The 17,042-nt window shown below is 42.0% G+C and overlaps 1 protein-coding gene across 1 annotated transcript in view; it reads right to left on the reverse strand.

Moving 5' to 3' along the window:
- Positions 1-2,136: 2,136 nt before the first annotated feature.
- LOC140895933 (uncharacterized) overlaps positions 2,137-17,042 on the reverse strand; it is a 41,649-nt gene continuing 26,743 nt past the window's right edge. The window contains exon 3 of the mRNA XM_073306885.1: positions 2,137-2,326. Within this exon, the coding sequence (XP_073162986.1) occupies positions 2,137-2,326 (190 nt within the window). The remainder of the gene's footprint in view (positions 2,327-17,042) is intronic.

Here is a 17,042-nt window from a genome sequence, read left to right on the forward strand (position 1 = left end):
TAAATTGCTCCAATGATTAATTACTCTCACCGCAAAATGTATGCCTCACGCCCAGTCTGAATTTGTCTAGCTTTAACTTCCAGCCATTGGGTTGTGTTACATCTTTCTTTGCTAGATTGAAGAGCTAATATTTAAATCTTTATTCCCTATGTAGGTACTTGTATACTCTAAGTCTTCCTTAACCTTCTCTTTGTTAAGATTGAGCTCCTTGAGTCTATCTGTTCATCACTATAAACCATGTTTTCTAATATTTTACTCAGTTTCATGGATCTTCTCTGAACCCTCTCCAATTTATTAACATTCTTCTTGAGTTGTGGCCACCAAAACTGGACACAGTATTCCAACAGCAGTTGCACCAGTGCCAAATACAGAGGTACATAATCTCTCTCTCTCTCTACTCCTAACTGAGATCCCCCTGTTTATGCATTCAAGGATCATTTTAGCTCTTTTGGTCATAGCATCACACTGCGAGCTTATGTTCAGGTGATTATCCACTACAACCCCCAAATCTTTTTCAATCATTGCTTCCCAGGATAGAGTCCCCATCCTGTTAACTATGGTGTATGTTCTTTTTTCCCTAGTTGTATATGTTTACATTTAGCTGAATTAAAACATTGTTTGCTTGTGCTCAGTTTACCGAATGATCTAGATCACTATGACTCAGTGACCTGTACTCTTCATTATTTACCACTCCCCCAATTTGGGTGTCACCTGTAAAATTTATTAGTGATTTATTTATTATTTTTTAAATTTAATATTTATTTAAATAATAAATTAAATAAATAATTTAAAATTTATTATTTTTTCCATCTTCCTAAGTCATTGATAAAGGTGTTAAATAGCCTAGAGCCAAGAACGAATCCCTACAGGACCCCACGAGAAACATACCCACTCAGTTCCACATTTACAGTTAGTCCATTTTTAATCCATTTAATGGGTGCAGTGTTAATTTTATATTGTTCTAATTTCATATGCCTTACAAAAGTCAAAAGTAATAGGGTTGACAAAATTTTATGAAACTTATAATCTCATCAAGTAAAGACATCAAGTTCCATAAATCCATGTTGATTTGTATTAATTACATTACCCTCCTTTAGTTCATTATTAATGGACTCCCATATCAGCTGCTCCATTATCTTGCCCGAGATCAAAAAATTGGCACAACATTAGCTTTCTTCCAGTCTTTTGGAATTCCCCAGTGTTTCACAACTGGCAATGGGTACAGTCAAATATAGTCTCAATGCAAGGAAAATGTTTAAGACATTACTCAGATGTTTGTCATGGAAAAATTTGATGATTCCAGTAGTGCTCTTATGATGCATAATGACAATATCTTAAAATGTTGAAAATTGATACATTTTGGTGAGCATCAAGCAGTTCCTGAGTGCATGTTCTCATCTTGTCTTCGATTCATACTTGATCAAGAGATGTAAGAAAGTCAAATTTGGGGATAGTTCAGCATAACATTCATTTCTTTTTAGTTCCAAACTTAGCTTGTCGAGGATAACATAAAAGCACTACACCTTACATCTCCTTCTTCCTTGAAGTACAGTGTCACTTTTGCCATCTGGAAATGTTTGCTTTACAATACGTCTGGATGTTTCATGGTGAGACTCCTCAACATCACTTCCCAATATATTATTTTTTGCTTGCTGCTCAAAATTGTCAAACTGAAATCATAAGTTTGTGACAGATCCTTGCAAGGAAGTCAGCAAATTAATAGCAACAAGATGCAGACCTTGCTTTTGAAGCTTTACACTAGTTTTGTCACACCTTTCTAGTATTACATTCCATAAGATACTCATTGCAGTTTCCAATTGGCACTTTCTTGTACAACAATCATGCTTCCCTTTGAGTGTCACCATTTTCCTCAGCATCATCCATTGTTTCTTTCAAACAATGTTGAATGCCCTCATAGTTCACTACAATCATTTTACAAGATTCAGCATGACAGGATCATCTCATATCTACATGGATTTTAGGTCAAGGAGAGTTCCTTGTTCACTCTTGGTAAGATTGTTGCACAGAAGCAGACATTGCCTGCCATATCACTTTCAGAAATATATCTTCCTGAACAAACCTGAAAAAAGTATATAGATTCCGTGCAAGAATCAATGCTGCGAGTTCCAACTAAATTCAGAGAAGTTGCTGTGCTTGCAAGTACTCAGCTAGTGGGTTTAGTCTTTTGATCGGAGCTTGAAGACCTTCATACTTTTCAGCCACGTTACTTGCATTATCATATGACTGATCTCTGCAGTTTTCAATAGCAATGCCATTTCTATCCAATAAAGACTTTTGAGTCTGAAGGAGCGACTTGCCCGTATGGCTTTCAATCAGACAAAGCCAATGAAACACTCATACAGCACCATGTAAACAGTATAGTAAAATGACAGATAACCGATCAACATGAGCTATTTCAAGAGTTGAATCTACTATCAAAAAGTTGTATTTCTCCTGTTTGACTTCAATTACAATGAATTCCAAAACGTTATGTCCTCTTAGCTCAATGAACCCATCACAGATCGTTTTTGACAGGTGGGATGGATGACCTTTCCCTTTGTTTCCATAGTATTTAATATGCTCACTAGAAACAGGTCAAATTCAGTGATGGCTTCAAGAATACCGAGATAATTTCCATTCTATTGAGAGTAGATGAGTTTCTTGCTGAACATGGTGTAGCATTTAGAAGAAGGGAGGAAATTAACAACTGTCACAATATGTGTTAAAACGTCCTTTCAGTAAGCAGTTTGCATTAGAAGCAGATGTACCATCTCCCTGTCAATGAGATGCTTTTCTTGCAAATGTGCTAGCCATGCAACTGACATTTTGATGTCCCACACTGTTTTCATGGGAACAAGTCTTCTCCTTTGCTTTTTTCCTAGTTGAAAAGCCTGAGATTATGAAGGTGCTAAGATTGTTAGGAGATAAAATTCTTCTGTTATGCCCAGTTTATCGAGAAAGAGTTTGCACACGAACCACAATACTACTCTTGTGGATTTAGAGTACATCAGCCAATGCTGCTGATAACATTCTCCACTTGGTAGATAATCTAAAGGAAGAATGAGAGATACTGTTTGAGTCCCGCTCAGAAGCTATAAATTTATCATTGCGATTCTGACAATAGAGTGGACCTTTCTCAATAAATTGGGCACAAAATTCCTGTTATCAAAGAAGGCCATTTAGCCAGATGTTGTTTGACACTCAGGGCCCTCCCTAGCTATTTTGGTTCCCTATGCAGTCCCCCCCCCCCAAAGGGGGCTGTGTGGGGCCCCAGGCCTCCATGGGCAGGAATGGGGGTAGGGGGCTGGCCCCAGGCCTCCGTGGGAGACGGGAGCTGGTCAATTCCTGTGGGAAGTGGAGTGACCTGGCCCCAGCTTGCTCCACTCCCCTGGCTCCCAGCCGCGCCACTGGGGAGTGCTGGGGGCCGGTTCCCCCCAAACCTGGGAGCCAGGGGAGCAGAGCAGGCTGGGGCCAGGTCACTCCACTTCCTGCAGAAAGTGGCCAGCCCCCCTGCCTCCACGGAGGCCTGGGCCCGCCCCTGCTCCCACCCGCGGAAGCCTGGGGCCCCAGCCTGCTCTGCTCCCCGGCTTGGGGGGTGGGGACTGCCCCCCAGCACCGGCGCGGCTGGGAGCCAGAAGAGCGGAGCAGGCTGGGGCCCGGTGGCTCCACTTACCACGCAGTGGGTGCAGGGTCCAGCCGGGCTGTAGTCTTCAGGGGAGTGGGGGGGGCAGGGGCGGGCCTGGGGAAGAACCGGAGCAGGGACTGGAGCAGCACGCAGCTGCGCAGGACACCAGGTGCCCCAAATTTCCTGGTGCCCTACGCAGTTGCGTGCGAGTAAGGATGGCCCTGTTGATACTAATGGCAACATTATCCTCTTGATCACTACTATTCTGTTTGCCTTCTGTACAAAGTAGTGGATCGTCCCTTTCATCCTGGATTTCTAAAATGTTTGCCTTTTTCTTCTGCCCGCTCCTGAGGGAACAAGTTTATATCCATATCATCACTTTATCATTTTCTGAGAAAGATGGTCCAGCATCTCTGGCAGATGATTCTGAAGCCGTACAGGCAGAGAAATGGTTTACAATTTTCTCTTTAACTTGCTTTCCTTTTCACTGCTCCACTTGAAAATAGTCTGCTGGACAATTTGAAGTGAGTTTAAAACAATACTAATGAATTACTATGCAGTTTTGTAATTAGCAACCAGTCCTTAGTGCTGCCAATTTGCACTCCCATCACCAGCCACTGAAATTAAACTGTAACTGTGAAATCTGAAGAAACTGAAAACAAACAAAAATCAGTGTCAGCAGGGGGATTAAATTATTTTTTTGTTCTTTTCTTTTCAGTGCTAGCATGAATACAGTCAAAATCCCCCTTGTACATATTTCAAGGATTGAAGGGGCCCCAGGAAAGCAGAGGCCCGGGGCTGAAGCCCTCTTAATCCAGCATTGGACAGGCCATGGCTCTAAGACCATTTACACCTTAACTCTAGCAGCACAGCTCAATACCAAAACAAGGACAAGATTAGCAGTTTATATTCTTTTTCAGGCCAGGTGGTGTCTGTTCCCTGTGTGATCCACCTGCATCCAGCACCCTCCCTTTATAGTGCCCCAGAAGTAGGGGCTGCATTTGCACTACGACTCCATGGTACTAGTGATAGTAGTATCCTTTGACAGAAAAATGACATTTCAGATGTTGGACAATGAAGAATAGATATGGACAAACATAGAGGCTGTCAATCTGGGATGGTCCCTTACAGGGAACCTCACTAACAGATGATCACACCCGCAAAGTGTAGGACCAGCCCAGAACCACCAGTGAGTTGCAAACTGCAATTGTCAGTGAAAGAAAACAGCCCAAAATACATTCCATCTCCACAAAGATTGGGGTGGAAGGGGGTACACAGCTCAACAACCCTATAGGGTATCTCACAAGCAGACAGTCAATCATGCAATGTATTGCAGCTTAGCTCAAAGGCTGATCACAAACAGCGCAGCAGTTCACCCTCTGACATGTAGGTCATTGAAGTACACTGCCTCTGAATAGTTTGCCATACTGCACTGTCACAGGTAAAACATTTTCAATACTCAATAGTGTCAGGATTGTAATCTGAAAATGGAATTTGGCAAACAACAACAAAGACCTAATTTCAATGTTAGCATCATAAAACTGGCCTTTACTTTCAGACAAATTGCTGAAGAGTCCCTGTAACTGACAAAATGATGGCCTTAAAAATGAAAGATAATGAACAAGGAAATAAGAACAGCAGGCACAATCCTGTCAGCAAACATCCATAGCTCAGAAGTTTGTTCATGGGTCATTCTTTTTTCACTCCTATTTTCCCCCCTCCTTTCTTTTCCTAAAATTTCCAGCACAGGTAATTAATAGGAGGAAATATAAATCATCCACAAATCCAAGAACTTCAGGGAATTTTGCTCTGGGTGGTAGATAGCCTGGTTAATCTGGACTGCTTTCATTCTGTGATAAAACAGAGTTTGAATAACGAATTTTCACATGCCTTTGCACATAAAATTAATCTGCTCTAGAGTGAGCTGTCTGCCTCCATGGTGACAGAGCTGTGTTTTAAGGGAACCATGTCTAGGGCTCTGCTGATGCTTCAGTTGAATTTTACACTCTGGACTGTGAAATATTAGTTGGACTCTCATGCTCCTAGGCTAGTGAAAGAAGGTGGGAATTAGTTTGTTGGTTGTTCTTAAGGAAGCTATTATAGAGACCCAGTTCAAGAAACCTTCGCTTGATGTTGATAGTCTTGCTAACTATTAACTTTGTTCAATCTCTCTTTATTTGGGAAAGATGGTTGATTATGTTGTAGCAGAATGTGAAGTCTTCAGATTTCCTTGTGCCTTGTCAATTGAGTTGTAGGACCGCATATGGCACAAAAAAACAGAGTAGGTTTATTTTTTCTCCTGCTACTGATGAAAGAGGAGAAAGCATCTGTGCTGATTCCCTTAGATGTTATCTGCCTTTGACACCACTCATCATGAGATATTGTTCAGATGTCTACAGACCCTATCATGGTTGGATTGAATTGCTTTCGAGTAACTCCAATCTTTCCTTTGAGAGCTCTCAGACTGGCTTTTGGACAATTTCTCATCTGACCCCATAGTTAATCATAGAATCATAGAATATCAGGGTTGGAAGGGACCTCAGGAGGTCATCTAGTCCAACCCCCGCTCAAAGCAGGACCAATACCCAACTAAATCATCCCAGCCAGGGCTTTGTCAAGCCTGACCTTAAAAAATTCTAAGGAAGGAGATTCCACCACCTCCCTAGGTAACACATTCCAGTGTTTCACCACCCTCCTACTGAAAAAGTTTTTCCTAATATCCAACTTAAACCTCCCCCACTGCAACTTGAGACCATTACTCCTTGTTCTGTCATCTGCTACCACTGAGAACAGTCTAGATCCATCCTCTTTGGAACCCCCCCTTCAGTTAGTTGAAAGCAGCTATCAAATCCCCCCTCATTTTTCTCTTCTGCAGACCAAACAATCCCAGTTCCCTCAGCCTCTCCTCATAAGTCATGTGTTCCAGTCCCCTAATCATTTTTGTTGCCCTCCGCTGGACTCTTTCCAATTTTTCCACATCCTTCTTTTAGTGTGGGGCCCCAAACTGGACACAGTACTCCAGATGAGGCCTCACCAATGTCGAATAGAGGGGAACAATCACGTCCTTCGATCTGCTAGCAATGCCCCTACATATACATCCCAAAATGCCATTGGCCTTCTTGGCAACAAGGGCACACTGTTGACTCATATCCAGCTTCTTGTCCACTGTAACTCCTAGGTCCTTTTCTGCAGAACTGCTGCCAAGCCATTCGGTCCCTAGTCTGTAGCGGTGCATTAGATTCTTCCGTCCTAAGTACAGGACTCTGCACTTGTCCTCGTTGAACCTCTTCAGATTTGTTTTGGCCCAATCCTCTAATTTGTCTAGGGTCCTCTGTATCCTATCCCTACCCTCCACCGTATCTACCTCTCCTCCCAGTTTAGTGTCATCTGCAAACTTGCTGAGGGTATAATCCACACCATAATCCAGATCATTTATGAAGATATTGAACAAAACCGGCTCGAGGACCAACCCTTGGGGCACTCCACTTGATACCGGCTGCCAACTAGACATGGAGCCATTGATCACTACCCGTTGAGCCCAACAATCTAGCCAACTTTCTATCCACCTTATAGTCCATTCATCCAGCCCATACTTCTTTAACTTGCTGGCAAGAATACTGTGGGAGACCATGTCAAAAGCTTTGCTAAAGTCAAGGAACAACACGTCCACTGCTTTCCCCTCATCCACAGAGCCAGTTATCTCATCATAGTTCTCTCATACAGGCAGTGGTCTATCTTATCTTGCTTCCTGTTTGTTGTGTACCAAAGTCCCTATGGGGGTTAGTAAGGAGAACTTGGGCTGTGGTGTCTTCACTCTACTGACAATACCTTGCTTTAGATTTCCACCTTTTCTGACCCAGCTGGTGCATAGACGAGAATGCCTTGGTGCCTAAATGAAATTTAAATGTAAATGAAGACTAGCTTGCTGAGGCTGAAAGAATTATGGTAGCTTGAGGAAGCAACTGGAAGGGTACTGGAACCCTGGACCGGGAGAATGCATCTACTTTGTTCACAAGGCAGGAGTCTCATTCAATCTGAAGCTGCTCCTAAATGCTCAATTAGCAACTGTAGCAAAGAGTGCTTTTTCCATCTGTGCTAGCTTTAGCCATGGGTAACATGGCTAAAAATAGGAGTGTAAACATGGCAGCATGGGCTTCAGTGTAGCTAGTGATGTGAGTATGCTCTTAAAGGCCACAGCATGTTTCTACAACCCATGCTCAGGCCCATGCCAATGCTTCTGTGTTTTCATGGCTATTTTTTTTAAGCCATGCTAGCACAGGTATGTGTACCCAAGCTGCAGTCATACCTCAGATTTTATTTCTTGTTTTAAATATTTTAACTATTGTGGAGGTTCTCTCAAACTCCGACAGAGAAATGGAAACACAGCACATGATACGTGTATAACCCTTCCATTCTCAAACCCACTGGATGTTAAATCTGCTTGCAGATGAAACAAAGGAAAAGGGTTATATCTAGCAAATACTACTGGTGCATATGAGTGGCCCAAGCATAAATGCTTCTGTAATTTAGATTTTCAGGTTTTGGCCACCCACCCATACAATCCTAATATCCCCTCCAAGACACAGACCTTTTGAGCTATTCTGATGAGATCTGGTTATGGAGTGCTTGTATCTGGAGTGAGTTCTAGCAAATGATTATTTAGGAGCAACATATTTGTCCCTTACACTCATTTCTCCTGCAGGGTCACAGAGATGGGACAACACCTCTGCCTACATCTTAGGTGTTCAGGTAGGCCATCTTCCTTAGCTCCCTAGAAGAGGAGTGCTGGGCTCACTTCTCTATTCCTCTGCCATCTGCTGGGAGGTCAGAAGAGAATGTTCTCCCCAGTGCAGTGGATGGCTGCAAATGAAGAGTTAGCAGGTATTATGGGAGGAGACATTTTTCACCTCAGAAAATGGCTGTTACTCTTTTTAGCGAGTGACCTCTCCCATTCCTTTTCTAGTTCACTGACTCCATATGTTGTGTTAAGCCTGATTTCCTAAGATGGGTGGAGGGTAGTTCTTACTTGTCAGGACAGGGACTGTCAGATATGACTAGGTTAGGCTGTATCTCAGCCATGAAACAATTTTTGATCAGGTCCCATACTGTGGGAGAAGACCATTTGCTGCTTGAGTTTTACAGTAGTATACTGGCTCCAAACATGAATAGGGATAAATATAGTACAGCAGTCATGCTGGCAGCAAGTACTACAATTAAGGTTGCAAAATAGTTGTATAATCTTGTTTTCACATGCTAATAAGTTTCTCAAACATTGTATTTGGGTAAAGTTTCCCTTGCTTGGACTTTTTTTAGAAAGGTAATGCATAAGGTCAATGTATTCCCAGCTTAACTAGCTACATCAATCCCAGTTTAAGGCTCCTTTGACCATGGTATCTATGTGCCAATAAATCCCTTTTCTGGCACATTTACAGTGAAAGTTTCAAAAAAACAATCAGTGTTGATCTAATTCTGCTCCCACTAAAGTCAATGGGCCTTTGGAAATTGTGTCATTGACTCTTAAATTTTACATCTCATTTTAAAAGGTAGTTGGGTAATTGATTAAATACTCTCGTATCGATGCCAATGCATAACTGACTTTCCCTACATTTGGTATCATTTCTTTCTCTGTGTACTCAGGCCAGTATACAGTTTATATCTTTGGCTAAACTAAAACTGGAGCCTTATGCAAGCATTTAATTGTGCATCCGAATTAGTACTGTATTATGTTGATGCTACAAAAACCTAGCCTGAGACCAAACTGCTACTGGTCAACAATTAACACTCTGAAGCAAATCTAGAGCAAACAGCTAGGAATAGAAAGTCATATGAGGTAAAAAAAAAATTAAGCTGGGCCCATAAAATCATTAAGAGCATAGTGCAGATAAGCAAGTGAATTTTAAAATCAGTATGGTGTGTTATTGAGAATCAGTGTAGAAATTTAAAGACGGGGGTGAGTTTGGAAAGACTGGCTCCAGCAAAGAAGCAGACTGCTGCATTATGAATCAACTGAAATTACAATTAAGAACACTTCCTATTCAGGTAACACTTTACATGTTCAAATCACTGTACAAATATTAACTAATCAGATATAATATCCCTGTGAGGCAGAGAAGTAGTATTATCCCACTTTGCAGTTGGAGGAATTGAGGCACGTATGTGCTATGACTTGCCTGAAGTCACACAGGAAGTAGTAGCTGAGACAGAATTAGAACTCAGGACTTTGACTCCTAACCCTGAGGGCTTTTCTAGTAAATTCATTCTCTCCTCATTCCTGAAATATAAAAAACGGGATCAGTGGACATTTTACCTATAGAGGGCTGATAGATATTTCTTACATTGTAGGTCTACTTTGAACTCTTGCCACTTCACAGAGCTAAGTCACATAGCAATTTCATATCACACTTAAAATCATTCACATATTTAAAGAAAGCCTATGTCATAAACAAGCCCTCCAAATAAGTGATCATGACAATTGCTCTCGATCAAATCCAGTATATCCCCAGTTACAACTTCCCCAAATACCTGAGAGAAAAGGTGGGTTTTCTGGAATGCCCTAGACTCTGATAGATCAAAGAAAGCAGGGAGCTCCAAGCCAAGAGCCATTAACTGAGAACTCCTTGCTAAGCTCCTCTTTTAAACCACTGGGGCTCCAGCACAAATGCCCCCACTGATATCAACTGCAGCAGTATGGCACTGAGAGACAGTGTCACAGGTGACTTGTAGAATTTCATATGTTAAAACCCAACAGTTCGAATCCAACCTGAAAACCTTTTGCCAGCCAGTGCAGATCACAGAACTCAATACTCCCTCCACTTAATAAAAAGGCAGCCACATTGTGTACTAACTGCATTTTCCAAAGGGTTTTAAGGTGTAGCCCCATGTAGAATTCATTACACTACAGTAATCTATTTGTAATGGTATTACATCCTCAGGTGTTTCGTTGAAGTGCCTTTCCTTTATAGATTGTCAGCTGAAGCAGGAGCATTTCATGGGATTGGGAAATTTGCCATTGATTGCAGTGGGAACAAGATTGGATTCCCTCCAAATGCAGTGTGTTGATTTTGCTGCAGCTATTATATCTGAAAATAAAGGGGTAGTTAGTTTATTTCCATGATTCAAAACATACAAATCCCAGGTGTCTGCCTATCTGTAGCTGGGCCTACTTGAACACTAAGCAGTGAAATCAGTAATGACTATGAAAATAATTGTAAGAATAATCTACCAGGTGACACTACTGAAATTTGAGTAACCATTGCTTCAGTTCTGACAAACTGTCTGATCCCTATCTTAGTACCATACTGTCCATCCCTTACATTTGTTAACTTCTCTTCCTCCTCCCCACCCCCTGGATCATTTGCAAGCCAAACTGCTTGTTCTTTTATAAACTATTGGGGGTTTGTTTGTGCTTCTTAGTAGTCAGAGTCATGTTAGAGTGAGAACAAGCGGCTCCAAGGCAGCTGGGCCTGGAGTTGTTGTGCAAGGTAGAGTGGGGTTGGGCTGGGCGGCTGGGGTGAGGATGGCAAGAGGTGTCCCAAGAACTGTTTTAAAAGATGTAAAGAGTGCTCCTTCCATGACAGAAACCCCTGCTTCTTCCATCATCCTTTCCTCACCCAGATGCACTTCCTCGAGGCCATTAATACTGCTGGCTGGCCCTTGCCTTATGCCTCACCCCACAACCTATGGCCAAATTACATCTACCATTGTATGTATGCTCCGGAGTCAATGGCTCTCTGGCATCCATTATGTTCACTCCAAGTCCTGGGTAATTTGGTCTTATTCCCACCAAATCTCAACAGCTTTGTGCAGAGGTCAATAGTCCCAGTTTAGGAACAACAGTCCTGGGTTTAAAAACAATGCTAGTGACCTGAAATCATAAGTCAGGGCACCGAACGTTATGAAGGTTTTTTTTACAATAAAAGATTAAATCATGGTTTTGGTCTGTAGACTGATGTTTTTAATTCCCACTCCTCACCCCCACTGTTTGGGTGAGACACTTGCAGTGTTGTCAACTCTCAAAAATTTGTAAATAAAGTGATTTGGACTTTGATGCAGGAAGGCCCATGCAAAACTGGAGCCCTGTTGTGCTAAGCACTGTACAGACACATGAGACTGGCTTAACAATCTTGAAGTTAAAAAATATCCCACCAACACTTTTTTGTTCTTTATTTTGTGTTCTGGTATTTGAGCCTTTGCAGTGCTTTCAGGCCATTTTCAAGCTTCTCTCTGCAACCATGAGGGCTAATTTATTTTTTAAATAAATGAAAGCTGAGATTCTCAACTACCTGCATGACTCCAGGAGCTGAGGCCTTAGGATAAACACTAAATATGATGAGACTTGTGATTTTTTTTTAAATCCTAAGAGCTGTCAACACTGCTACTGTTTCTCAGCATTCTTGTCCATAACAGGCTAGTAATTGCACTAAATGATGTCCATACAGGGGGAACTGATTTGGTGTGAGGTTCTCAAGGATGGAGAACACGGGTGGACGTTGGTATAACCCTTCTGCTAAGTGTTGATGACAGCAACAAGGGCTGATATCAATAAGTCTAGGGGACCCTTTCTAAAATAAATGTTTGGCTCAAGCCCCTACCCCAGAGCTACATTCCCATTACTGGCTCCAGGAAACTAAATTTAAAGCTTCCTGATCGCTTTTCCAGGTGTCCTTTCCCTACTCAGAAGCACATCAGAGTCCTCTGCAATATGAAATTACCAAAAAAAAACCCCAAAAAACAAAACAAAAAAAGCCCCACCACTTTATTCAGGAAAACAAAATAAAATTAGCAAAACCCAAAGAGTATATAAGGGTTATGGCCAACTCCAGTCATAGGTAATTTGCCCTTCTGGTGCAGGGTCCGGAACTCAATTCCTACCCACTTAAACCTCATGCACAAACCTTAGATTCATTGCTCATCAAGTGAGTTCTTCTAAACAGCTCTCCTTGCTTGTCTACTTCAGTCCAGTGAAGCCAGCAGCACTAGATTCTGTTACACTGCCAGCTGTATGGATTCCCAGAGTCAAAGCAACTCTACATTAGAGTCAAATCCATGTTAACCTCATTTTAGAATCTATACCACCACAGCTATTCTGGTCCTGCAAAATCTGCTCAGCACAGAGTTCCTCATCTCTACGAAAAGAATCCCCAGTCATATAATCACATGTGGACAGAGCCCCTGGTCTCACAAAGTCCTTCCATCCTCCCTCATTTCTTGAGTTACATCTACATGCACAATATAATATAATTTCCAAAAGCAGATCACCAAGTCCAAATAAGACCACATAAAATGCTGTACAGAACTGCACTGAGGTGAAATTATAATTATGTAAATTAAGCCTGATAGAGCTAGCTTTCCCTCTTTCTCCAGTTGGGAGAAGTTCCATGGCTCTAGACCATTTAACTCCAGGTCTTACACTGGGAATTGGGCCTGGTGGACAGAGGGACCTACTGGGGATACAGTGTTGACAAGTCTCATGATAGTTGGTGTTTTCCTTAAAGCTCCAGCTCCTGAAATCAGCTGATTATGGGAGAATCTCTGGCTTCATTTTTTAAAGTAAGTTTCTAGCCTATGGTTGCACAGAAAAACTTGAAAACATAACCTGAGCACACACTAAATGTGTGGAAATCAGAAGGCAGATAAAAAGATCCAAACGTATCATTTTTCTTAATTTTTTAAACCAATCTCATTATTTTGGGGGGCCTAAGTCTGATCCATGATTGTCAAACACTTGGGGTTAGAAGTACTGTTGAAACTTCCTCAGCTCCCAGTAGAGCAGCAAATAGAAACCTGATAAAGAAAGCATGGGACATACCCCTGAAGATGCCAAAGAGGAGAACAGGCCTGCTACTCCTGGGTGGGGTGGGAAGCTGCAGACTACTGGGTATTCCCAAAGGAGACAACAGGTAGTGTGGATGGGACACCTATAAAGAAAGAAGAGAAACAGGGCTGCTAAAATGAACCCCTCAATTATCTGAGGCCTTGACATATTAAGATTAGTTATTTCTCCCGGACAACTCCCTCCTTCAGAAGTGGTCCAGCAAATATTTTTTTAAATGTTGGTAATCATGGCCTACTATTGGAGAAATCAGATGTTTTGTTTTTCTTCCCTATAGATTCCAAGGCCAGAAGCTACCCTTTGATCATCTCGTTTGACCTCCTGTGTAACACAGTCCAGAAAAGTTCCCCAAAATAATTCCTAGAGCATGTCTTTTAGAAAAGCATCCAATCTTGATCTAAAAATTGCCAGTGATGGAGAATCACTGACCTTTGGTAAATTGTTCCAATGGTTAATTCCCTCACTGTTGAAAACATATGCCTTATTTCCAGTCTTACTTTGTCTAGCATCATTACCAGCCATTGAATTGTGTTATATCTTTCTCTGCTAGACTGAAGAGCCCATTATTAAATGTGTTCGCCATGTAGGTACCTTTACACTGTAATCAAATCACCCTTTAACCTCTTCTTTGTTAAGCTAAGTAGATTCAGCTCCATGAGTCTATCACTATAAACCATGTTTTCTAATCCTTCTCATGGCTCTTCTCTGAACCCTCTCCAATTTATCAAGATCCTCCTTGAATTGTAGATACCAGAACCAAGCACAGCGGTCATACCCATTACAGAGGTGAAATAACCTCTCCTACTCGAGAATCCCCTGTTTATCCATCCAAGGATCACATTAGCCCTTTTGGCCACAGCATCATACTGGGAGCTCATGTTCAAATGATTATCCACTCTGACTCCCAAACCTTTTTCAGAATCAGTGCTCCCCAGGGAGGCAGCACATGAAACCCCTCATCTGGGGAGGCTAGCCCTCTGCCCTGCCCCTTCTGCCAGAGGCCCTACCCCCTCTCCACCCCTTCTGCCTGAGGCCCCGCCCCCACTCCATCCCCCCCACATGCAGGGCCAGAGGAGCCCCAAGCCCTGCACCATGGTCAAAGGATCCCCCCCGGAGCCACCCTGAGCCCTGGCCCACATGAGGCCACAAGCTGCCCCACTCACCCGAGCTGCCCACCCGAGCCCCGGCTGGCCAGAGGACCCCTGAACATGGGAAACATAACCTGAGCTTCCCCTAGCCTCCATTATGCGCCGGCCATGTCCACAGGATAAAGTCCCATCCTGTAAGTATGGCCCACATCCTTTGTTCTTAAATGAATCTATTTAGATTAAAATGCATTGTTTGCTTGTGCTCATCTTACCAAGCAATCCAGATCACTCCATTAGTCACCTGTCCTCTTCATTATTTACCATTCTCCCAATGTGTATGTCATCTGCAAACTTCATCAGTGATGATTTCATGTTCTCTTTTGGGTCATTGGTTAAAACGTTAACTAGCATAGGGCCAAAAACCAAACACCTACTCAATGATTCCTAGTTCACAATTACATTTTGAGATCTATCATTTAGCCAGCTTTTAATCCATTTAATATGCATCATATCAATTTTATTTCACTTTTGCTTTTTGATCAAAATGCCTTAAAGGCGGCTAAATATATCACATCAACATTATTACCTTAATCAAGCAAACTTTTAGCCCCATCAAAAAAGAGCTATCAAGTTAGTTTGACAGGATCTATTTTCCATAAATCCACGTTGACTGGCATTAATTATATTATCCTTCTTTAATTCTTGATTAATCAAGTCCCATATTAGCCCCTCCATTTTCTTGCTAAGGACTGATGTCAGATTGACAGGCCTATAATTACCTGAGTCAGCCTGTTTACCCTTTTGTACTATTGGCACAACCCTAGCTTTCTTTTCTCAGTCCAAGTGCGGGTTAGAAGAGGCAGCAGCTGATGCTAATGACTAGGGCACTGTATACAGAAAGTCCAGGCTTCTACTACACAGAGAGTTGAGTTAAGCCTTTGACCTGCTCCCAGATTTCACTTTCCTATCTTCCTCTCATTCTCATATGCAGCTCAGCACCAAGGGAGAAGAAAGGAGCACACTTCTTCCTAATGCTGATTTAAGAGGCAAATCAAAGATCTAGTCCAACCCACTCTTTAGAGGAGGGCCAGGCCTCATGCTGTTAGTGCTCTTACGATTAGCAGTAGCAGATGCTAGTTCCAGCCCTCAATCTTCCCTATCTGAAAGGATGCATGCTTTAGCTGGCCAGTGATTAGCTCCCTCACTAAGACTGGAGGCCAGAGTGAATGTGAGAGAGAGAGACGAAATCCAATGAGCCCAGAGTGGGGAACTGGGACTGCTGTATAAGGAGACTGGAATTGGAGGGTGGCATATGGGGAGTCTTGAGGGGTTGGACTTGGACTTGTTGAGCAAGGAGGCTGGGACTCGTATGAGAAGTTTTAGGAGTAGAGTCTGGGACCAGCTAAGTAAGGAGAATGGGACTTGGACAAGGAACTGGGGGTGGGGAAAAGAGAAGGACTGGAACAGAGACAAGTTGGAGGGATAGGACAAAAGAGTCTGTGCCCAGTAGACATACTCTCCTCCAGAGCCTGGAATGAAGCCTGACATTCCTGACTCTCACAATTCCTCTGTTGTCAGCAAATATCTGTAGCAAAATTGGCAAAATGTCCCATCCCCCTCTAGTGCTGGTCCACACAGAGGATGACAATGAACTGCTGTTATCAATTGCTCTATTAGCTTACTTGGCAGAAGTCCATGTGGTGGAACTAAAGGTTCCAACCCAAGTGATGACCCATGTGGGTGTTAATATGATGCTACATGATAGAACTTTCTGATTTTCAGTTTGCTGTTTTTAAAACTTACACACACAAATTACACACAAAAATTATACATACAAATAAGATAAAAACATTATTAAGTTTGCAAAAAATCAAGCACTTGGAAGTCAGGAAATGCCAGAATAAAGGTAGCCCATGCAAGTTTAATTAGTCCTCCAAATGTGTATGCATTTTGCTACATTATGTGACTAAGTGAACCTGACTGGTTCTGAAGCCCCTAAGGATGTGCAAAGAGATACTGAGAATAGCTAATCAGATAAATTCCTGAACCTTTGTTTTCAGCGCTGAGCTTCTTTAACACTGTCTTTATTTTATCCATACACACCACAGTCATTGCATACATCTTCAAATTTGCACAGTGTATGCAAAATATACATGCATGCAACTATACTATACACACTGGGAAAGCTGTGAAGAAAGAAAGCAGTTCTGTACTAATTCCCCTAATTTATTCACACAAAATGTCAGTGCAGTGTCATATAAAAATCTTTAATGATTTTAAAACAAATGGTCCCTGGGGCAGGAAAATTGTTATAGTATCATTTCTAAAATTAATTTAATTCCTTTGGAACAGATATAAAGGTATGCCTACTCTATTGCAAGTAGTATTAGAAAATATCTAAAGGCTCTTTTCAGCAAAAATCAAACAGTATTCTTCAACCTTTCACTCAATTCAGGAGAAATGTGGTTCTTGGTGGAACCTTGTTTTACTCAATTTT

Source organism: Lepidochelys kempii, chromosome 11 (genome assembly GCF_965140265.1).
Source record: "Lepidochelys kempii isolate rLepKem1 chromosome 11, rLepKem1.hap2, whole genome shotgun sequence".
NCBI classification, from domain to species: domain Eukaryota; kingdom Metazoa; phylum Chordata; order Testudines; family Cheloniidae; genus Lepidochelys; species Lepidochelys kempii.